The sequence below is a fragment of the Aulostomus chinensis genome, chromosome 1 (genome assembly GCF_037954235.1).
Source record: "Aulostomus chinensis isolate RoL2024-O1b breed Wild chromosome 1, RoL_Achi_v1.0, whole genome shotgun sequence".
NCBI lineage: Eukaryota > Metazoa > Chordata > Actinopteri > Syngnathiformes > Aulostomidae > Aulostomus > Aulostomus chinensis.
In genome coordinates this window covers 63,812,905-63,836,434 of record NC_141320.1, presented here as the reverse complement: position 1 = coordinate 63,836,434, position 23,530 = coordinate 63,812,905, and the positions used below count along the sequence as shown (strand labels likewise).

General features: G+C 43.8%; 1 protein-coding gene across 1 annotated transcript; it reads left to right on the top strand.

The window, feature by feature from the left end:
* Positions 1–958: 958 nt before the first annotated feature.
* LOC147272714 (transmembrane protein 47-like) lies at positions 959–22,550 on the top strand. Its single transcript, XM_086200270.1, has 3 exons — positions 959–2,173; positions 14,871–15,011; positions 17,973–22,550. The coding sequence occupies exons 1-3, from the start codon at positions 1,945–1,947 to the stop codon at positions 18,149–18,151; spliced, it is 549 nt and encodes a 182-aa protein (XP_086056396.1). The 5' UTR covers positions 959–1,944; the 3' UTR covers positions 18,152–22,550.
* The last annotated feature ends 980 nt before the right edge of the window (positions 22,551–23,530 follow it).

Sequence of the window (23,530 nt, the reverse complement as noted above, 5' to 3'; positions counted from 1 at the left end):
AATGCCCTTGATATTTCTGCTGTGCTGAGTTGTGGATTTATCTTAGTCCTTGCTACAGAAAGGTGAAGCCAAATGTAATAAATCAGTAAATATCACTAACCTCTGTCCTTCATCTGCTTTTTTCCCCCTTGCAGCTCCTTTCATTTATTATCCGGTGATATTGTCTGGCTCCAAACTACACCGGCACTTGCTACCATTTAACCATGATTGATTTGATAATGTTTGGGAGGATGAGGATGAGGGTTTTTTTTAATGTGAGGCGGTGTGTCTTTGAGATAAAACGCCAACCCCACCCACCGGGAGGTGTTTTTTTTTTATTAATGTGCTATTAACTGAAGTGGATCAGCAGAAAGTCTCTTCATCAAATCAGTGATGAGGAGAACACATTCTTCACTCTGCATCCCCTCTGTCTTTCTCACTTCTCTCCCGTGCCCTCGCTCCCTCATCGTCGGTTGTCCTGATTGTGAGTAAACAAGGCCGCGGTTCCCTCCATCAACCTCCCTCCCTCTCTTCAGTTGACTGCTTACATAGATGGCTCCTTAAAACTGCTCACCTCTGCTTTCTCCTCTCCCTCCCTTTGTCTGCTCCCTCGGTCATTAGTATGCAGAAGAACCAATAATAATCCTCGATGTGCCTCCTACCGCTCTCGACCCGTGTTTACTCTCTTTGTTTCTCCTTCATCTGCAAAATCGTGAACGCGAACAGTTTTCAGAGGTCGTGCGGGGATAACACGGCCTGTGAGGTGAGTTTGTGTATCCACCCAAATCTCCTCTTGCAGATCAATAAGATTTTATTTCAGTCATGATGTCATCACACTTATTCTGTTTTTGGACGATGATGAAGAAAAACCCTTAGAACAAACGGAATTAAAGTAAAATGATGTTGCAGGACAGACTTTTAAAACATCTGAGGTACATTGAGGTGTTTGGGTTTTATTTTGGCAAGGATAACTTTCATTATGATTTTAAAGTCGCCGGTTCCTGACTTCCTGTGAAATGTCAGGAGGGCCACAAACATCAGACCAGGACGAATTTAGGATTTTGGCAGTAAGAGGTAGAAAGACATGAAAAACTACAATGTAATTTTGTGTACTTTTTGTAACAATTGAAGTTGCCCCCTGCTGGAGATGAGGTAGAATGCAGGTTTGGCATTCCAGAGCCACACAGACTGCTCTTAAGACGGTCTCATGTTCTATCAAACTATCCAAAACTGAAAGATAAACCAGAAAAAGTAAGTCTACTGCTAAATTTTCACAGTTCCAGGAATGCGCTCTTGAAGTTTGGTGCTTAATAATAAAATGTGGATGATTTACTGTGTAGGAATGTTAACTGTACACTGGCCAAACCCGTTAATGTTCCATTTGGTGAGTTCGGTTTAACGCGAGTGTTGAATAAAGACCCACTCCTCAGATGAGGTGATGAACCCGCAGAGAGAGATCACCTGACTCTGCAGGTCCCCCTTAGTCCTGCACCTCATTGTCTCAGTCCGCCGTTCCATTGTTCTCTCTCACAGCTGTTTGACGGTCATCATCAGCTCCAAACCCGACACCTGCAGCCAGATGTTCCCCTCGGGAGGACGGAAAACGGCTCTGGGATTCCTTTAATTCTGGCTACGGCACTGGTGGAGATGATGTTTCCGTCTTAATTTTCTTCTCCCTCTCTCTAGGACCCTGTAGTACCTGCTGATCCCTCTGAGCCTTGACGTCAGCGGCGTGAACGTTGGAGATCTCCGGTGCGCGGCGGCAGCGGTGCCCACAGGCGCAGCTCCCGTCCAGCGCGCAACGCAGGCGGCTGCGGCGGCACCAGCAGCGTCAACCCTCGTAGACTCTCTGACACACACACACACACACACACGCACGCCTAGGAGGGGTATAGACATACACACATATATCGTGAAATACAGCACCGCGAACCGGTGCCCCCTCCTCGCCTCCGCAGCCCCACCATGTCCTCTGCTGTAACCGAGACGGAGGAGTCGGCGCGCAGCTCCCCGCTGACGCCGCTGAAGCTTGTCGGGCTGGTGTGCGTCTTCCTGGCGCTCTGCCTGGATATAGGCGCCGTGATGAGTCCAGCGTGGGTGACGGCCGACGACCAGTACTACCTGTCCCTGTGGGAGTCCTGCTGGAAACCGGCGAGCACCGATAACTGGCAGTGCAGCAGCACGCTGGACTCAGGTAAGGAGGGGTGGTGGTGGGGTGGTGGGCTTAAAAACCTGGTTATAACATCAGACTGTCCCAAGCGCACAGCGAGGGAAGGTTTGGTTTAGTCTCTGAACAAAGTCCTAGAGACTGCAGCGTGGAGAGAGGCTGGTGTGGAGGGTGGAGGGACGCTTCCTCACCTCCAGAAGGGCATTCCTCCAGTCACCTGCAGAAAGCCCTCAGAAGGGAGCTGTTCAGGGTTATGACAGCTCCTCACCGCCTCTACCCGACCATAACAAAGCCCCATCTTGACAGTGCTTATCAACCTGTGACTCCACAGAGACCTCTGCACTCATTACTGTGGAGGTGAAATGAAGGAAGCCCCCACGCGTGTGCACACTCCTCATGGCCTCCACCCAGATTTATTTTAGGCTTCAGATTACGAAGGGATGAGCCGTCAGGAACCAGCACCTGCACCAGTGCTCTTCCTGCTTCACGTTTAAAAGGCACAAACGTGTGTCAAATTCTAACCCTGATGTTAATTGGTCTACAAGTGGCTGGCTGCCACAAGTGTACCAGTGGGGTGGTGCAGGGAAATGAGCATGGAGAGGAGGTGAAGGGCTGTCAGCAGCACATGCGTGGGCTGCAAACACCCGATATGGGTGTATGAATTATAAACTCATCCACTCAGAGTTCTGACATTGATAGAAAATGCACCACTTCCTCTGTTTAGATCTCAAAGGCAGATGATCCCGGGTTATTGAAATATCTTCTTGAACAATTCAAGGCGGCAGCTTGGATGCCATTATGCTTATTTAATCAAGCCAGGATTTATTGATTGAGAAAGTGAGAAAATCTCCCCGTGCAGCTCTTAAATGAGTTGTTGAATACTGATAATGAAATCAGCATTGGTGCTGGTGACTGGTAAAGTAGGGGTGCGTGATAATATCAGCTCAGGATTTGCATACGTCGATTACGCTTTTTAAAATGTATCAGCCCGGTTTTGCCTCTTAGCTCATTTCAGGTGATGAGGAAACAATAAGTAGATTAGTCGTGGTGAGATTTCCCATGTATTATTCAAACTCACAATGTCTGCATGTGTTCTCAAAATGCTAATATTGTATAAACTTGTTGTTGGGTGGTTAGCACTGGTAAATATCTCACCTTATATCATGCATTCCTAATTCACAGTGTTTAGACGACACCAGTAGACCAGAATGGAGAAAATAAAACCGCTGCTGGGTGCTGCTGCTGCCCTGCTCTTAATGAATTCATTTATCAACAGAACGGAGGGAGGGGACCAAAAAAAAAAAAAAAAGCAGCTCTTGTGTGTGAGTAGCTGTCTCGTCTTCCTTCGGAGAGGCCCCGGGGTTTAGGGTCCGTCTTAGACGCTGGATTCATTTCGAGTGAGTTCATTAGCCTCACTTTAATTGAGGTGATAGTGTCTTTATTTACCAGCGCGGTGACACCGGGAGCTGACTGGTGCTAATTACACCTGAGGGCATTCGAAATGAATCATTGAAAGAGTCTTTAAGCTGTCCAAGGGTTTGTCTTGTTCTGTCAGACGCACCTGTGTGCGATCGAGCCATACAGTGGTGGTATCATGAGAGTGTGTTCTGTATGCGGCACGTGTGTGTGCGTGTGTGGTGGAGAGTGTACGTCGGTGTTTGTGCCAATAAGAAGCTACCACATCTAGCTGACCTATTTCTGGACAGTCTCCTCTGAAGCCCAGCTGAATATTTCATGTCACACTCTGATTTCTCTGTTGTTGCATCTCCCCACCTCCTCTCTTAGGACCCACACACACACACACACACACACATATTCCCTGACACACTTTGCCGACCACAACTTTCAGCAGTTCCTTTCTCTTGACTCTTTTCCTGCTCTTTGTCTGTGACATACACATACACAGAACCAGACTCCAGAGCAGGACTCCCTAATTAGATATCTTGGCAAGGCGGCTGGTGTGTGTCCGACTGTGTTCTGCCCACACACACACACACACACACACACACACACACACACACACACACACACACATTGATCTTTAAAAAAAACCCCTCATTGCCCGCTAAGAGCCAGGCAGCATTTTCTATTAATTTATCTCATCCTTTTCATTAACGGTGAGGTTTTTCTCTCTCTAATAATGTGAAAGTGAATTGATCGCTTCAGGGAAATGGGCTTTTCACCTTCCTCGCTTTAGAAATCCGCCACACTTGTGCAATCCCAGCTGCTGCTGCTGCGCGACAGCTAATCATTGCTCGCGGGCACTCCAGCAGGGTGTGGGCCTGCTGGAGTGCCCGCACTGCTCTAGTAAAGACAAATAAAGAAAGAACAGACATGTACTGTAATATAATATTATTTCCATCTCCAATTCCTGCTTCCCATCTCACACACATTGCTTGTCTCGTTACCCGATCCATCCTTCAGCTGCCGGATGCAGGGGGGACCGCACCACACAGTGCAGTGTTCAGACAGCTTACATGCACCACTCCTTCTCTGGATTCTCAAGTTTTTATTTTTAAGGAGCACTGGCCAGCAGTTTACTTTGACAAAACTTGTTGTAAATCGTAAAAGGAAAACAAGTAAAATGTACAACCTTGAAATGAATAACTGGACAAACATAACATCACCGCTTCGTTTCTTGGAATCTGATTGTGTATTGAAATATTTTAAAGTTTGATTTTTTTTTTTTGGTTTAATTTTATGTTGTTCATCAACAATTACAACAAAAGCAGTAGTTCAGTTCTTGGGCCTGTTGATATTCCTCAGAGGCCCCAGCTCCAGACGAATGCATCCTAAAACATATAATGTGCTCAGACAGTTGTGCCGTCGCATTTTACCTCGATCAGAGTAAAACATCGTCCATGCTCAATGCGCTGGTGTAGCTTGGAATTCATTCGACTGAGACGGAGACACAGAAGCATAAAGGAAGTGAAATATCGTGTTGGAGTGATACTGTCACTGCGTCAGATGTAGAAGTACTGCTACGTGTCAGCTCATTGTCTGAGTGAGCGAGTGAGCGCCAACACAAGATGACAATCAGACATTGGAACAAGTGGGGGGAATTTATGCCTTTTATTCAAGATTAAAAGTGAAAAGATGACGGGAAACGAGAGAGAGAGAGAGAGAGAGAGACGGGCCATGACAAGCAACTGAAGTCCCTCGCTGCTTCATTATCGACACTTTAGCGGCGTGTTCATTGAGGGGTGCTCGAGAGGGGACAGTCTGCTACTTCAATGACTCAGGAGCACAAGTCATGTCACTACATCTCCCGACTGTTGTTTGATTACAGTCCATCATGGGAGGGTTGAAAACCCGCTTGAGAGTGACCTATGACATAAACATGCTGGATTTATGTCATTTAAAAAAAAAAAGTTTCATTCCCTTATGGGTCAGATCTTACAAAACAGTCATCCAAAATGTATCCGTTTAGCTTTGGAGCATGTTCTAGCCCGTCAGAGGCCTCAGCGGTTGCTTGTTTTTCTGGCTGGTCCGTATGGTGGAGCTCCTACTTTGCTTTTCTCAGCCGTCCGAAAGTAAGACATCATTCTTTTGACAGTCGTTGAAGGCAAGAATTTTCCAGGACTTTCTGCTTGTGCTCGTCTACATTTGTTATCCCTTCTGGAAACGGACTGTAGAGGGTGTGTGTGTGTGTGTGTGTGTGTGTGTGTGTGTGTGTGTGTGTGTGTGTGTGTGTGTGTGTGTGTGTGTGTGTGGTGCCACATGGTTGCTACGGGTTTCCTATCATTTTGCTTCACACAACAAACTGTTGTGACCAGCGGCGGAGCTAGAAGTTCAGGGGTGGAGCTAGTCCAGAGGATCCATGTCCACACTTTTTGATGCAGGGCGGTCAGGAAGATCCAGCACTTTAGTGGGATGGTTAAAAGATTTTTTTTTTTTTCCTGTCCGGAAGAACTAGAAACCCTGAGCCCTGGTTTTGGCTCGCTCTGATTCCATTACAGTTAAAGATGAATTGAACCTGAGTAGTTGGTTCGTTTGTATCCGTTCACGGTGACAATATCAGTTGCATGTCATGTGTCAGCTGTCAGCTGCTCTGCTCAGAACTGATGGGAATGATCCGAATCATCCTGATTGCACTCTCTATGAACAGATTCTCTGCATTACTGCTTAACCAGGAGGCAAGGAGGGAGCTTCTGGTCTCCTGCTTTGACCATTCAAGGCTGGCTGAAGTCCTTGTGGAGCGCAAAAGGAACAGAGCAATATTGGCTGAAATGTAACGTTGGAAAAATGTCTGCAGTCTGACGATTTCACAAAGCCGTCACAGAGGTTTGGAATTGTTGACTAAGTGTAAACGAGCTACTTTTTGACGTAATCTGCTTGTCTTTGTTGTCTGTCTACACCCTGCAAGCGTCTGAAGTTGCTGAACCATATTTATGAAGTAGAACCAGTTCAAGAACCCGCCTGGTGTTGGTGCACGCTGCTCCAGACACACTGTACTTAACATCCTGTGTGTAGTTTCTCATCGAAACATCCAGTTGAAATGTATTTGAACTCAGACAAGTCCCACCTGGAAGCCAACCTACTTTCTCTCTCTCTCTCTTTGCCTCCGTCACGTCTTCTCCTCCCCCCTGTCAACCGTCTCATCATCCTCTCCTTCCATGCAGCGCTGGTTCATCCTCCCTGATGTTCTATCCACCTTTCTACCCCTCCTCTCCTGTCTGCCAGCGTTTGCTTGTCTTCCTTCACGAATATTCAAGCAGGTTGTGGATGGAACACGTCTTGTGAAAAAAATCGACAGATTCAAATGAATTAAAAATGAAATGTAACAACAACAACAACCAAAAAAACAGATTGTTGTAGTACCATTAGGTCTGTCATTCATTTGACCTTGAGAGAGGGTTTCACAATCAGAAATACAAGAAATAGAGCCAGGCTCCCTTTGGTTCTCCCACTAGATTGTCCATCAATAATGATCCAATTTTGTATACATGTGTACTGAATAATGAAGTCCGATTTCCTGGTGTTTTTTTAAAAGAGTTTTAGTGGGAATTGGTGTCATTGCGAGTCACGTTGATCCGTCTTTGTTGTCCCGGTGCTTGAGAGCTGTCACTGCTGAAGACCTAAAAACCCTCGGCGCCCTCCTCATCTCAGCCGATCGATCCTTCTGGTCCTTTCACTCCCCTGCTTCTGTTTCATCTCTACTGTACCTTTCTCTCAATTCTCTATTCCATCTCTGCTCTTTTAATATCTCTTTTTTTTTGTACTTCCTTTACTCCTTGTTTCCCATCCCTTTCTGGAATTATTGTGAGTCGTCTAATTTCAATCATTTTATTCAGGGTCACTCTTCCCTCCCTTGTTTTCCCTCTCTTCCTCCTCTCCTTCCTCTGACTTCATCTCTTCTCTCAGTGAGCCGAGCCCCCAGAGACGCCCGTTCTATTTGTAGCGGCTGTACGAGGAATGGGAAATGATGTGGCATTCACTGCTTATGGCAGACAGACAGACTTGGGAATAGCCAAGAACCTCCAGCTCCCCCGATACCCAACATCCACAAAACACACACACACACACACACACACACACACACACACACACACACACACACACACACACACACACACACACACACACATATGCAATCCATTTTGTGGATGCAAATGAAACATTCATCAAAGCATTTACAGTATCACGACAGCAGCATGTGCTAAGAAAAATACACAAACTCCAAATTATCGACTGAGGTGGTGGCACAAATATGTCTTTGACAGAGGAATTCATTTATTTTTAGCATTTTACAACTGTAACACAGCACGGGCACCAAAATGTGAAACCCGTACGAAATGTTTGCTGATAGCGGGTTTGTGAAAATACGTGTGGTGTTTTATGGGGAGCTCATGTAAAACCCCATGTGAAACCAATGGGATTATACGTGAAGCCAGTGGGATCATATGTGCAACCCTGCAATCGCAATGGGGAAAGACATGCAAACACCCTTGTGAAACCCAAGTGTGTTAAAAGCTTCGTCATTGACTTCACTATTCTTCAGTCCGTCTTTGTGTTGTCGGCCATGTTTCTGTACCCTTGTGTCTTGTGGCTCGTTCGTTTTCTGTCAGTCGTACAGTTTTGAACCAGGGATTTCATGAGAGAGGGTTATAACTTTCAAAAGTTGCCATATTTTAGAGATAATATATTTTCCTTACATGTTGATGTACTATGTGGTGAATATATGTGTAAAACTTTCATGGAAAAACCAAATTCCTTACTGTAGTTTTTAGGTAGAGCGCCGCAGGGATGACGTATTTTTGTCGGCCGCTGCAGATGTTAGCATCTCCGCGGGTTCCCTCCAACAAAAGCCAGTTGAATTAATGCAAAATCAACCCTGCCGCAAACAAAAGTAGATTAAACCTACACAAGAAATTAAAGAACACCACATATAGGAATTTTTTTACTAGTCCTTACGAGTGAAAATGCCTCTGTAGTCTTATGTAGCTACTTTGCACAACCGCAACTCCCATTTTTAGGGCACGTACAAGCTTTAAAATTCCTGATTTATGTTGATGCTGCAGAACAGAATGATAGAAAATCTAAAGCCAGTGTGAACCGCAGACCTAACACCAAGCATGTAAGTGAAATTCCATGGACTTTAGAGACTGGGGAACTGAACGTTACATCATGCGAGCTTATATCTGTGTTTAGGACTGTACCACTCGAGTTGGTCTTTAATAAGATCCAAGCGATTAAAAAAAATGCTTAAATAGCAAAGAATAGCATCAGTAGAGAGACATTATATCCTCAGAGCCAGTGCAGAGTTGCTGTTATTCTTTTATTCTTTTTTTAAACCAGCGTCAGGATATCTGGCCAACACGTAGGAAGGAGCAGTTATTTAATGTTAGGAGAATATTATGAGAGAGCCAAGTTTTTGTTGGCGTTACACAAAGTAGAAAGCAGCCTGAAGGTCCTGCAGCACCTTGTGAGCGTGACAGTGGAGCAGTAATCCTGTCACATTACTGCAAGAAGTAATTCACTCAGTCTAGTAAACCACAGCACGCATAATAATCTGCCACGTTTATAAGTTACAGGAGTGTGTGTGTGTGTGTGTGTGTGTGTGTGTGTGTGTGTGTGTGTGTGTTTAAAAGAGTCGAGAGAGCAGCTTTTCATTACAACAAGTAGATCATTGTGGGAAGTCGATAGTTTCCCCAGTGGGGAAATAGGTGGCACACATGAAACACAGGATGTATATCACTAAAGACCAGAAATACACAGCAAAGTATTCTGAAAGATTTAGATCATACCAATCACCAAGAAGTTAAAAGAGCTGGTTTTCTTGATGGAGTAGGTGGAGGAGGGAGGAGAGGATTATTTATATCTGCAGGTCAAAGTCTTTAAAAACACCAGATGGTGGAATCTTGATGTAATCAGACGACATGGATTCTCTGTTCTTGTGCAGGTCTTCTGTTGTATAGATCCTGCAGGTGTGGTGTAGATGTACATCGTTACTTCTTAGTGTGGAGACTTGTTTTACATCAAATATACAAGATTCAATCCTGTTTGATCTGGTGAACCCTGTACACACCAGAGCTTTGCAGTAAAATCACAATTGCAACATTTTCCTTTCCTAATATACTGTGACTCACACATGAATGATATTCTAGCCCAGCTCCAGCGGATTCTTCCGTAATGAATCCTATCATGATCCATGCATTTGATGGCAGCCGCAGGGCCATGGCGGCCTTTCATTTTAAATACAGTGCCATGGCAGCTCTGTGTACTGTGCCCAGTATTAAAGTACAACTACGCCACTGGGTTTTTTTGACGACCCAGGTGGTACGAGAAAGTTGTATTTTAGGTTTGTTATTGAAATTAAGAGAAAAGGCGTTATCCGCAAAGCTGGATAATTGTATATGTTCAGTATGTTTTAGTCAGCTAGTATTAGATCCGTCCATCCATCCTCTTTCTTCAGCTTATTCCTATTAAGGGTCATGGTGGGTGGAGTCTATCCCAGCGGCTACGGGCGAGAGGCGGGGTTCACCCTGGACAGGTCACTAGTCCATCACAGGGCCAACACATAGAGACAGACAACCATTCACACCAACAGTCAGTTTAGAGTATCAATCAGCCTGGTCCTCTCTTGATGTCTTTGGACTGTGGGAGGAAGCTGGAGTACCAGAGAGAACCCACACAGGAACAGGGAGAACATGCAGACTCACACAGAAAGATCCTGTGCCGGAGCCGGGTCTCGAACCCGGAACCTTCTTGCTGTGAGGCCACAGTGCTGACCACTGCACCACCGTGCCGCCCCATTGATAAGGACTTAAGTCTCAAAATTTCAGGACAATCAGACTGCACATGAAGGGCATCCTTTGAATTTTTGTTCCAAAGTCAAAACAAGGAAGTTAAAAGTCAGTTATCACAGAAGTATCAGCCTTCTTGAGATTGACAGGGACGTGAATGACAGCTTCCAGCTGGACCGGGTGACCAGTTGAATGAGCGGGGCTGGAAGCAGGGATTTCTTCTGAAGTCTTCGGTGAGTCGTATCTCTGTGTATTGTGACAAAATTGAGACCCATGTGTCACATTGTGAGGTTCTTGCCAAAACCCCACTTTTGCATTTATGGCAGTTTATGGCATGATCACATTGTCAGTAAATTACATCGGGCAGTATTTTTGCCGTATTCTGTTACCTGCTTTTATCAGGCACCCGTGTGTGAATCATCGTGGAAGGAGTGTGTTACCTCGTTGAGAAGTTGCAGCTTGTCGCCTGCAGCTCTTGGTCTCGCAGCTTTACTGGAGCTGCTGCTGCTTCTTGTTCCATTACTCCTCCGCTTACTGTCAACAACAAAAAATGCTGGGAATAACAGTTTTGATGAATGATATCTGGTTCCCTGACATACTGAGTTTTCCTTTAACCACTTTTTATTAAACCTGTTTCTGCAGTTACGTGTGTGTGTGTGTGTGTGTGTGTGTGTGTGTGTGTGTGTGAGGCCGTAGCAGTTGGAAATGTTCAGTTTAAAGCAATTCTACATGAAAGTTACCACAGCTTGTAATACATGGCTATTGCCAGATCTACCTCGCTCCCTTTTAAATAGTGAGTTAATCGTGATTTATTGTGATGACATCTTCAAGTTTTAGTATTCTAAGTTTGGGAGAACTGCAGGAAATGAATATAAGCCTTTGTAATGTCCTCTGAAGTGATTGTTTTTGTGTGTGAGAAAGAGAAAGAGGGTGTGTGATTGATGGAGCTGCCCAAGTGTAAATCTGTCACCCTTGTTACTGTACAAGCGTCGTCATTTAACCGTGACTGAGATACAAGCTTATTTACATCAATGAAAACATAACTCTCCAACTACAATTCTCTCCATGCGTAAATATTCACGTCAAACCTTTCACGCCCGTCTATAAATAACCACCTCAGATCCATCACACTGAACCCCATGTGAGTGCAGGCGGTAGAACTGTGTTGTTGCATCGGTTTCCCGGCAAAACGAGATGAAGAGAGACTCAAGATCAGCGAGCAACAGGAGTTCAGGTGCCAGGCAACAGTTCAAAAAAGGAGTGTGAGGAAAAATGTGTTCACTCTGATAGGTGGGGACCAAACTGAAGCTCTTCCTCTGTCCTCACTGTTCCAGTGTTTTGGCGCAAGAATCTCAAACTCCAGCAATTAAATCAGATGCTAATTAGCTATTGTACATGAACACGGGAGTGAGCGCAGAGACAGGATAAATTGAGATTAAATTCATGCCAATGTTCATTATTGTTTTCCACTGGTTTGGTTTCCCCTGTGTCCCTTTGTTGAAAAGGATTTATAGTCATCAGAGGGTTATTTGTTTTAGTGAGCGTCTGTCTTTTCTAATATCGTTCTATTCAAAGCATCTCCCAAATAAATCACATTCCATATGCTTAGCTCAACAAATAATCCCCAATGCGTGTTTGATTTAGGTGACTATCTTCTGAATGAGACCTGGATTGATGGAGCGCACAGATACAACAGCCAGTAGTAGCAGAGGAGTCGTGGCTGGTTCAGGTTCTTGGAGCGAGCCGGATCTGGGCTTTAATGGAAGTAAAATATGAATGAATGATGAGCCACCTGAGCCTCCTGAGATTCAGGTTTTTAACCCCGCGCCTTTGCTTCTACAGAGAAGCTTTTTGTGCAAATCTCACGAAGCAACGGGTTTGTTTCGCTGCTTTAGTTGAAGTCAAATATGCCTGAAGTGTTTTTCCTTCTGAAAATGAAACGGATTTGAACAAAAGACACAAAAACTAGACAACGAGAAACACTGTAACACAAGATGCTTTTGATTTTATCTTCACTTTTCTCTCTAATCTGTTTAGAACCCTCCTTTATGCCTTCCCACCTCTTCTTCTTTCCCTTAATGTCCTCCCTCCCTCCCTCCCTCTATCCACCTCTCATCTCAGCGTTCACCTCCATCTCTGCTTGTAAATCTCTCGTCTTTTCTTATCTCTCTCTCTCGCTCTCTCCCGCCATCCATCTTTTATAAGCTTTTTTTTTTTTTTGAAGCAATCTCAAGCAGCACATGTAGGTACAGCCGGTGGTTTCACAAAATAAACAGCTATAAACATTTTTTCAAAAATATATCGATTTAAATAACCCGGCAGTTGACGGCAGCTCCAGCACGAGGCTCTACGTGACACACAGCTGTCAGTTTTGACGTTTGTGTTCAAAAATGGGTGTTCCAACCGCATCACACGTCTGATCTCAGGCAGACGGATGGAATAAAGTGGTAGAAAAATGGTGAAATCTCTTCACCCGTGTGGATTAGAAGACACGTACAATGTTGCATTGGATTTATTTCTGTACCACTACTGAGATCAGTAAATTCATGAGGAGATGTGAAGGAAAGGGTGTGGGCGGTGGGGGGGGGGGGGGGGGGGGGGGTGAATAAGAATTATCTTTATTTATGGTAAAATGTAATTCAGCAGACAGATAGGCCCTGCATTTGCTAGACTTTCAAGTCTTTAGTTGTAAAAAAAAATCCTCACAAATTATGACCAACATGACCCCAGTTTGTGCTGCTGTAAGTTAATTTGCATCGATTCAGTTTATTTCTGGTTTGTGTGTGTGTGTGTGTGTGTGTGCGCGCGCTATTTTAGTGTACATCCACCAACACTGCCCCATATATAAACGCAGCCAGCAAAGCTTTTTAGTTGAGGCTTTTTGACAGCTCAGGTATACTAAGTGCTATCTCTCTTCATTACTTTCACTCAGCGCCGCTCCGCTCTGTCCCTTCATGCCCTCCTCACCTCCTTCTCTCCCTGCCTTCACCATCCTCCTCCACCTCTTCTCCTCCTTTTGGCATTTCTTTTCATGCCGCCCTCTCTCTGTCCTTCTAATATTATTCTGGTGCCTTGCCACTTGCTCCTTCTTTTCTTTTTTTCTTTTATTTTTGATCGTCCATCATCCTTGCTCGACGTCACCATCCCTCCAGTGCAACCTGCTTCCTTCATTACGCCATAATTTTTCCCTTTACTATTCTATTCACAGCATTCTTCTACTTTCCTCCTCTTATCCTTCCTTCCTAATTTGTCCATGCCTCATTGATTTTTGTTGCTTTTCTTCTCCCGTTTTTTTCCCTCTACCTGCCACTGTGAATTTCTTTCATTCCTCCATCAGCCATCATTGTTTGCTTTGTTTTTTATCACCTTTGTTTCTTTCCATTCTCTCCTCATCCCCCTTGTTCTCTCTTATTCCCACCCTTTACTGTTTTGTCATTCCTCCCTCATCACTTGATTGATCTCCTCTTTGTGCCTTTTGCCTGCATCCTTTTCTGTGAGTCCATCTTACCCTTCCAGTTCCCCCATGTTTTGTCCATTCATCCTTGGCTCTTTTCTCTGGAAATGCTTCCTGATTTTTCACCCCCCGCAGTCTTGTGGATGTGCAACTCTCTGCTTGATAAGTTTAAATCATACATACCAGATATGGACTACTTTGTGTCGGTAATCATGAATCTAAGCAAACAAGTCATTTGCGGTGTTCCTCAAGGCACAATTCTTGGGCCTCTTCTATTCAGTGTCTGAATTCTCTGTCTTCATCAGATGATGTAACATTACAACATCTGTAACTCGTCTTGGCGTGTGACGTGGCACCAAACTAATTAAAGTTCTTGTCATTCGCTGTGTATTGAACAATGGTTGTGCTACAACAATGTAATATAGAAGGAGACTGAAACAAAGTCAGCAGTCCCCTTGAATCTATGAGATCAAAATTTGGAAATCAAGCCAAAGTTTTTTGTAGTTTTCGATCCAACAATTACAGTACAGAAAGTACGCAAACACCTTGAGACAACGACCAAATACTTTCAAATAAAACTGAACAAAACAGAAACTTGTTCATGTGTCAATTTACAGAAACTTTAATCAGTTGTTCTAGAAGATTCTTTTTAATCTTCCCATACTTTGTACTTATTTTTCATTTACTGTCTTCTTAATGTCTCATTTTAATATATTTCTTGGCTTAGCGTCTCATTTTGAATGTATTTATGCCACCTTAAAGTACTTTGAATTGCATTGTGTCTGGAAATGAATAAACCTGCCTGGTCTTGCCGATCTCCTGCATCCTTCCAGTTTGCTCTGTATTGCATTTATTCATGAATGTTATTTCTCACACTTTTATGCATTAACTATGTTGCTGCTCTGACTCTCATCTTCTCTTTACCTCTTTCTCTGTCCACTTAGATCCGTATCTCCCCTCTTCTTCTAATGGTTTCACCTTTTGTCCTCCGTTTCTCACCCTCTTCCTTCCATCTCTCTCCTAGAGTGGCAGGTTGCTACGCTTGCCCTGTTGCTAGGGGGTGGAGCCTTGGTGCTGATGTCATTCCTGGTTGCTCTGGTTGCCGTGTGCATTGGCACGAGACGGCGATTCTATGCACCAGTCGCCTTCATGCTGTTCGCTACAGGTCAGCACACACATTGTAATCCATCATAGTCCATCATATCAATCCTGGGTCAAAGGCCTCACACACATTGTGCATGACTATGTAGACACAGACTGATATCCACTGAGAAGATGACTTAATTAGCTAATTAACACAAGTTAACTGAAAGGTTGAAGGGTAATCGCATTGAAGAGCGACGTGCATTTCAATGACAGTCCTCACCTACTCAGGCTTTCATCGATAGGCACGCACACATACTCCCACACACCTTCTATTTCTCAAAAAAAAACTCTTATTTGTATGAATCAGTCCTCGCTTGGTCGGAGCAGTGTTTTCACGCCTGTCTCTTTAATTTCCCCAGTCAGCTCCAATCACAAATTGGACAAACTGTCAAGTTTCCACACTTCCTCCCATTCTCACCTCCCCAGGATAATTGGAAAATTTCATTTTTTTTTAAGCCATGACTTGCTTAAATTTGCAAAGCTGGGTGAGTTGCCTGACGGGTGTTTTCTCTCAGACATACATATGTAAGCTGCATGAAGTCTGCGGGGACGCTTTTTGGGGGTCCTGTGCTCAAGGGCATGAATTTAACATTTACACGCATCGATCTGGTGCATTTTTAAGAATGGAAGAGGCCCGGTCCACTCTCAGCTCGCTCACATACACGACAAACATGCCAACTTGGCCCCTGCCATGACCATAAATGATCCCCTGCTCCGATATCAGGGGTCTAGGTTTGAGGGATGCCTACAGGTACAACACCCTCAATGGAAGCTGAGGTGTTGTGCGCTGCCTTTTAATTCATTTTTAATTCTTTTAGAATTGAAATTGTGTTTTTTTTTTGTTTTTTTTCATGAGATCCTCTGAAAAATTAGTTGGGGTGAATTCAGATTTAAGGGTCCCGATAAAGATAAATCTCCTTAATCCAGTTAGACTTGCGTAATTATGTTTGCATAATTATAAAATAACATAGCGTAACATTTACTGATGTTTTTGTTCCAAGGAATCAAAGCCTCTGTTAACCTTTGCTTATTTTCACCGCCACAAACAAAAACTAGAGTAGGGATAATTAATTACACATAAAAATTCTGCACACACTGACTTATTTTGCGGTGCAGTCAAGAGGGTAAAAATCCACTGAAAAATATCATAATTATGTTTTTTGCGAGTTGTTTTACCATGGAGAAACTTGATTATGTTGTTTGTCACTTGAACCCAGAACAAGATGTAGCCGTGCACTCATTAAAAAAAAAAAAAAAAAAAATAGCATGGAAAACAGTTCAAGTGCAGGGTTTTGATTCAATAATCATCTAAACTTCAAGTAAACATGTTTATGTAATATGTCATTGTAGAGTCAGGGAAATGGATCTGTAATCTATGAATACTTAACACACAAACAAACCCACAAAAAAAAAAAGTAGCTGTCAGAATGGACTTGTTTTTTCCACGATGAGACGCAGAATGAAAGATGTTGAAAGGGGAGGAGAAGCGACTACAAAGGGACCCTCAGTGAATGAGAGATCACACGTTCACACAACGCCCGACCAATTCTTTAAAGGTTGTTTTCCACAACAGCCGTGTTTGTATTTGCATGTTTTTGTACATTAAGTATTCGGTGTTTATTGCTTCAGGAAAGTGCCCGAGCTTGTTTGTGTTCCTGCATGATGAATTTCCTGTGAGAAATAACCATTTATGTATTTCTCCCTTGTTATCCACTTTTCCTCCTTCCTTTTTCAAACTGCTGGCCATTACCCAATACCTCCAAAACCCAGCGCTCCTTCCTGTCTTTCCTTATCCCTCAACTCATCTTGTTTCCTTTCTGACCCTCCATTTTTCCTCTTTCGTTCATTTCGTTTTTCTTCGATCAAACGTATTATCAATACCATGAGCTGGCTTTTGCAAACCAATTTATACATCCGATTAAACCGCTTCTGACTGTGTGACTGGAGTCAGTAATTCTTCATCAAAATAAACATATTTCATTCCATGCCCACTCATGTAATTTTATTATTATGTAGCCGATGAATTTGCCAACTGCATAAATATTTTCAACAATTTTCACCTCTTCGCCTCTATTAGCTAGGCGGGTGTTTTGTTCTGACATTAAACGGGGAGAATATTTCTTATTAGTTTTGTTTAACTTTCTCCTCCTTTACAATTAAGGATGTGCATGCATGAGGGGACGTTTGGATTCAATGATTTACTTCTCGCAGCAGTTTTAGGTCTGGTATTGTTTGGACTAAAATGTGGAGTTTAGGGCTGCTGCTGGAGGAAAGGTTAGCTCCTTCTCCCGCTCATGCGTTCATGGAAGCATATTACAAATGTTTACATCTCTTTTAAAGACTTATTTTTATGGCTTATGATAAAATTCAATTTATTTTTAATCTATTATGATTCTAACATATTCATACCTAATTATATTCTCCACGATGCTGCATCAAGTCTGCTTTGTTTTTGTCACGTTAGGTGTTTTTCTTTCTAAATTTCACCGCCTGCTTATCGTGAATGACGCTTATTATTCATGGATTGTGTGGAGAAACTCTCCCCTTCTGCTTTTCATGAATTTAATTGTGAGTTATAGGAATTTTTTTGTTTTTTTAACCCCTCAGTTTAGTCTGACAGGGAGGAGACAAAACCTGATGGGTATTTGTACTTCTTTGCGTCGGCATCTACTGGTAATCATGATTGAGTTCCAGTGAAAGCAGTATTTCAAGCTCTGGTTTTCATTTTGTATCTCCTAACCTTCACTTTTCTTTCCTTTTCTATTTGACGTCTGGGAGAGTGTCTCATCACCTTACTAAAATCCAGGGCTAGATAGCTGCATGCTAATTACACTCACCTGTTAGAGAGGGTTTCTTTTTATCAGCCTGAATAGTTTCTGCCATGACAGCAGGGATCCGTGCAGGTTCTCCTCCTCTGCCTCACAGACGGAGAAATCTTCTCTAGCTTGTCTCCTAGTGACAGTCTGGCCTTGTCTTCCAGTTGTCCTCCAGGCCTGCAGCCTGGTCCTCTACCCCATCAAGTTCATCAAGAGCATCAACCTGAAGATCTACCACGAGTTCAACTGGGGCTACGGCCTGGCCTGGGGGGGAACCATCTTCTCTTTTGGTGGGGGGATCCTCTACTGCCTCAACCCTAAGAACTACGAGGAGTACTACTAGCTCCCATTCAAGCAGGAGACCCTTCAGCCACAGGCTTGGAGAGGTATTCCGGGGGTTATCTGTGTTGTACGCTAGATTTGAGCCAGTAACTAAAGATTTGTGGTGGACAGATTTGTTTTTCTTGCCTGTGGGAGGCCACGTCACAGGGGGGAGGGAGGTGGTGGGGACTCGTGACACACCCTGCAGAAACAAAGAGTGGAGGTGTCCTCTGCCTCCTCTGAACTAAACTGCAAGAAGTGCTGTGTCACCGTGACAACGACCCGACTCATTAAGTGGATGTCAAACATGGAGGCTTCAAACGCATGTTTTCACACGCATGCACATGCAGAGGCACGCGTATCCTTACATAGAAACATCCAACTCTTGAGCTGGACACTTCAAAACCCCTCAAAAATCCAGTCTTCTCCTCCACTTAGATACCAAGTGTACCATCATCATTACCCTCCTCATCATCCCTGCTTAGTAAGGAGTTTATTTCGGAGTTCTTGGGAAGCTTTGAAACTTTTACAAGGACATGGAAGAGGATCAGACCTACAGTAGCGCTTCATAACTTCAAGGCAGATTCCTCTTGAGGGGGAGGTAAGAGGTGGAAACAAAATAAGGACACCCGCTCAATATTCCCTTATCGACCCACTTGTCTGTTACCGCAGCAACCCACAAGGTATGCACATGCTGCTGTCATGATTGATTAGCCGTGGCTGGAGGTGTGAGACCAGACTCGCCTCAGCTCTCTCTGGGAGCGTCGGCGAGAATCAGATTCCTTATCAAGCCCGGTTTCTCTGCACTGTGACATCCGGAACGTTCTCCCACCTCTGGCCCACCGGCATGTCTGGAGGGTGGCCATGTTTACACCGATAACATCGGTCAAACAAGGAGAGCAGTGGCAAAAACTGAATACTTCATTCACAGTTTTAAAGTTGGCACCAGCTCACACTAGATCAGGGGCACCCGAGCTTTTCAGCCCAGAACTCCCAAATAAAAGGTGCCAATGACACCCCCCCCCCCCCAAAAAAAAAAAGTTGCACTTGCAGGCTCCACTGTAGGCCCATCCAAACGATTACATTTGATATGAAATTCAATGTCATATTTGTTGTGGTTCTATTTGTATCTTTCAAAAGAATGAGGGCATTTTGAGGGCAACAGTTTTTTTTTCCATTTTCCTTTGGTTTTTATGTGCAATGAGGTGCCAAAACCCTAAAATCTTGGTTCCAATCATCTTTTCTAGTGTTTTATTTTGTTGGAGAGGTGTTTCCAACAGGATCGTTTTGATGTTTGAATAGAAGCAGCTGGTCAGACAGGAGCCCGACTGTGAGAAAAAGGACCGGACGCATGTAAACACGGCCCCTGCAGCTCTTTGTCAGCCACATTAGTGTCAACTGTAAATGTCAGCGATTGGCCGGTGAGTGTACATCTGGATGGAAAAGGAGAGTGTGTGTGTGTGTGTGTGTGTGTGTGTGTGTGTGTGTGTGTGTGTGTGTGTGCGTGTGTGTGTGTGTGTGTGTCAGCCAGTGCCAAAAGCCAGTATTAAGTTGTGCTGGCACCCTTCGAGACAGAAGCATCACCTGATATTTGCTGCTCTCACGGGATGCTAAGAGTAGAGAAGTATTCATCGCGAACGGTGGAATGTTGAACGGTGTTTTTGTGTTCTCTCTCCTGAAGAGTCGATGCACGGGTGCTAAATGAGCTGCCTCAGCTGGCCGCCTCCGCCTTCTCTTGAATGTACTCGGAATATAAAGTAAGAGTTGTGGACGACATGGTTTTAACCACAGGGTACACTCATGTTTACTGTCACAGAGCAGGTTTACAACACTACTATCATGGCACTTGGCTCCCTGTCACTGAATCATCCAGATGTTACTGGATACGTCAGGATTTCTGTGTAACTGAAGTAGAAATATTACTAAAATACACATGCACTTGCTGCACTTGACATCTGAGATGAGAACAATGTGAAATGAAGTACATCCTTGTAGCGTAGAGACTCTCCAACACTAAAAATATCAATGTAGTATCACAATATTGTACAGTATTTTGTCCCAGCATGTCTTTGTGTTCATTATGATTACAAGATACATTTTTTTTCTGTGGGGAACTTATAAAAGTTTGTATTATTTTACTCTCTTTTTAAACTCATTTTATTTTTCCAATTTCAGCACACACACACACACACACACACACACACACACACACACACATGCTGGACTTATCACTGCTGTGGAAACACATGCACTCACTGATGTCATCACCATAAAATCATTAAGGAAACTGAAAATATCTGAAAACATTGCCCGGGCAAAACGAGGACCAGACAAATGATTAAATAAGCACCATTGCCATGTTGGGGTTCTCCTGCTGCTCCTCCGTCTGCACCCAGGGTTTATTCATTATCTACTACCTAATTAAAATTACTTTTATGCATTCCACTATATTCCCCTTTGGTACCTGCGGAGTGTAACAGCAGTGTCCCATGTTTACAACTTTTTTTTTGTTGTTTAAAGATGTTTTGGACACATGCATGGAAGGGCAATTCTGGTATTTTTCAGCCTGGGCTATATCTTCCTGAATGTGTCAGTCCTCCGTATAATTCTGTTGTTTTCTTCTTCTACTTAAATTTCTACACTTTGGATTCTCTCTGAAGCTTCCACAATTGTAAAGTACACCTGGTCACAGTGCTGCTGCTCAAATTTAGAGAGTCAAAGGTGGAAAAATACAGGAATTCCCCTCAAACGTACGAATGCGTCCTTAAATTCAATGCTTTTATGTGGGTTTTCTCCTTAAAATTAAAAGTTTACTCGCCGTGCTCTTGATGAACAGCTGCACCCCAGCACACCCCCACACCTCAGAGCTGATCAGCGTTCAGATGGGGCAGCCCCATGTTGTCCATCGGCCGTGCTGGTACCACGATCTGTAGCCATCGCCGCTGCCGGTGGGCCTCTACTGTATTTAAAGCTTACGGTCACAGTTTAGTGAGGGTGTTTTTCTGCTACCTAGAAATGTCTCTGTGCTTTGGTGGTGTAGATCAGCCGTAGGCACCAACACTAGAACAGACCTGGGTTAAAATATGCAGGAATACAGATTACAATCCATATTAATGACAGAACAACGGTGACAAACTTTGGAAAACTACTGTCTGTTCTCCAGAGCGCCTGTGGCGACTCTGATCACGCATATTTGATCTGTTGAGCGTCCTCGTGCCGATACTAAAGTACTCTGAAGGACGAACACGCGGCTTGGTAGTCTCAGATTAGGCAGTTCAAGCTATTTGAACTGCTGTTGAGGTCATTGGCTAACTTTGTGGGGCCTAAAAGTAAAAAAAACAAAACACACAGTAGGATCCCTCCTCACTTGATTTGGTGTAAAATGTGAAGAAGAGAAAGTAATTAAATGAAATCAATCTTTTGGTTGTTTGTTGTTACGAGGATTCCTCCGAATTATTCATCCATCATTTCATCAGGTGGCAGATTAATTCTCTGCGTTGCATTTTGCTGAGTTTAACCAGAAAACACAATAAAGTACACAAAGAAAGACACAGACAAAAGGCTTTGAACTGACAGTCTGTTAGTGTTTGGCCTGCAGTGGAAAAGTCTGCAGGATGGATGTGACTGGAAGTCAGCAGCAGGTCCCCACGTTCACGTCTTTCAGCCAACATTAAAAACGACAATACCGCGTTTATGACTTTGTGGCAGGGAGAACAAACACGCCGTCATCGGGACGAGCAGATGTAGTCAAGACTTGCTGCATGTTTGGGTTTCTTAATGAGGAGTTGAAGTCAATGTCACGTCAGTTTTAATTACGAGCCTCTGATTCCACGTAGCAACCCAAATACGTTAGCACCACTCTCCAAAATGACCTACATGCTTTGATTTTTAATGAAGTACTTCAAAGTGCATCTTGGTAAATAAGATTATTTGTGTTTGTGCTAAGCCACGCTATGTAATTTTTAAATACACAAGCTTGGCAACTAAAGCAAATGTTGTTGTTGTTTGTTTTAATATTTCTTTCGCATTTTTTTTTTTCCTGTTCCATAAATGAATGCTGTGTTTCTGAGCGGGCCCGGGGTGTGTGACCCACGCCAGCGTGTTTTAGCCCAGGTCTGCCTCGTAGTTCTTAGCATTTGTTTGGTTATTAATTAACTGATGAAGAGTAGAGGCTTGCAAACAGACACAGCTCTGTTTTATGCAGCATCTCCCAGTAGACTGGAGAGAAACACTGTCTAATGATGTGCGTAGGGATTTAGGATGTGTGTGTGTGTGTGTGTGAGAGAGAGAGAGAGAGAATGACAGCAGACACGGTTGACAGAGGGGTGTGTACGTGTGTGGTGGCATGTTTTAGATGCCATTGTAGAGGTAGCAGTAATCAGCATTTATCTCTTTGTACATTGGCACATTAAAGCACTGAAGAGAACACCTGTGTTTGCTTCCTGTCTTCTTTTGGCTTTTACCTGCTCGCAACTGCAGTTTCCATTGAATTAATTTGTCTGGTAGAAGTACCTGCGAGGACGTAGCACTATCACTTTGCTGCAGGCGTCCTTTTTTTTTCCATTTTGTGCATTTGAATGCGTTTCAATTAGAAGTCAGAAAAAAACAACTTGGGAACTCAGAAACTGCAACAGAAACACAGACAGGAAATAAAACACATAAGAGTACTTTCAAAATAAAACGGGAAACTGCTGCCGTGATTTTGAGACCGAGGAAACACGCAACCCAAGCTGCCTGGAGGACTGAAGGAGGCCTGGACACGCAAGTGGCTCCAAGTGCTGCTGGGAAAACATCTGCGGGAGAGAAGATCACACCGACTGGTTCACCGGCGCCGCTGGTTGGTTCCTTGAAGCACGAGTGTCAAGCGTGTTCAGATGTTTCCTGAATACAGACTTTGTGTATTGATTTGCTTTAATCACAGTTCTCCTCCCCGTAGAAGAAAAAGCAGCTGCAGCACATCGATGAAGGAGAGTAAGAGCTGGTCACTGGCACATCTGACTGGGAGCAGAGGGAAGCCTCAGGCCTGGATCCTGAGGAGAAGCTACACTGACCCCTGCTGGTCACTTAGTGCCAATACTACTACAAACCAGCATGTCCACGGCTGCATTTTTGATTGTCCCACAATGCATTGCATTTATGTGATTAAATTATTATATCTCCCAACATGTTCCTGATCTCAATAGTTTCCTCTCTGCTCAAAAAAAAAAAATCCACATTGTAGAGAGTTCTCTCTTTCTTCTGGCCTCCGTGAATTAAAAAGCATACAAATCTGAATAGTTGGAGGATCTGTGGTGATTTACCTGCAGGTAAGTTAAGTTCTGCACATTCATGAGTCAAGGCCGTAAGAGTCGGAAGCTTCTACACAACCAGCATCGCTCCACGTAGATGAGGAACAAGTTAT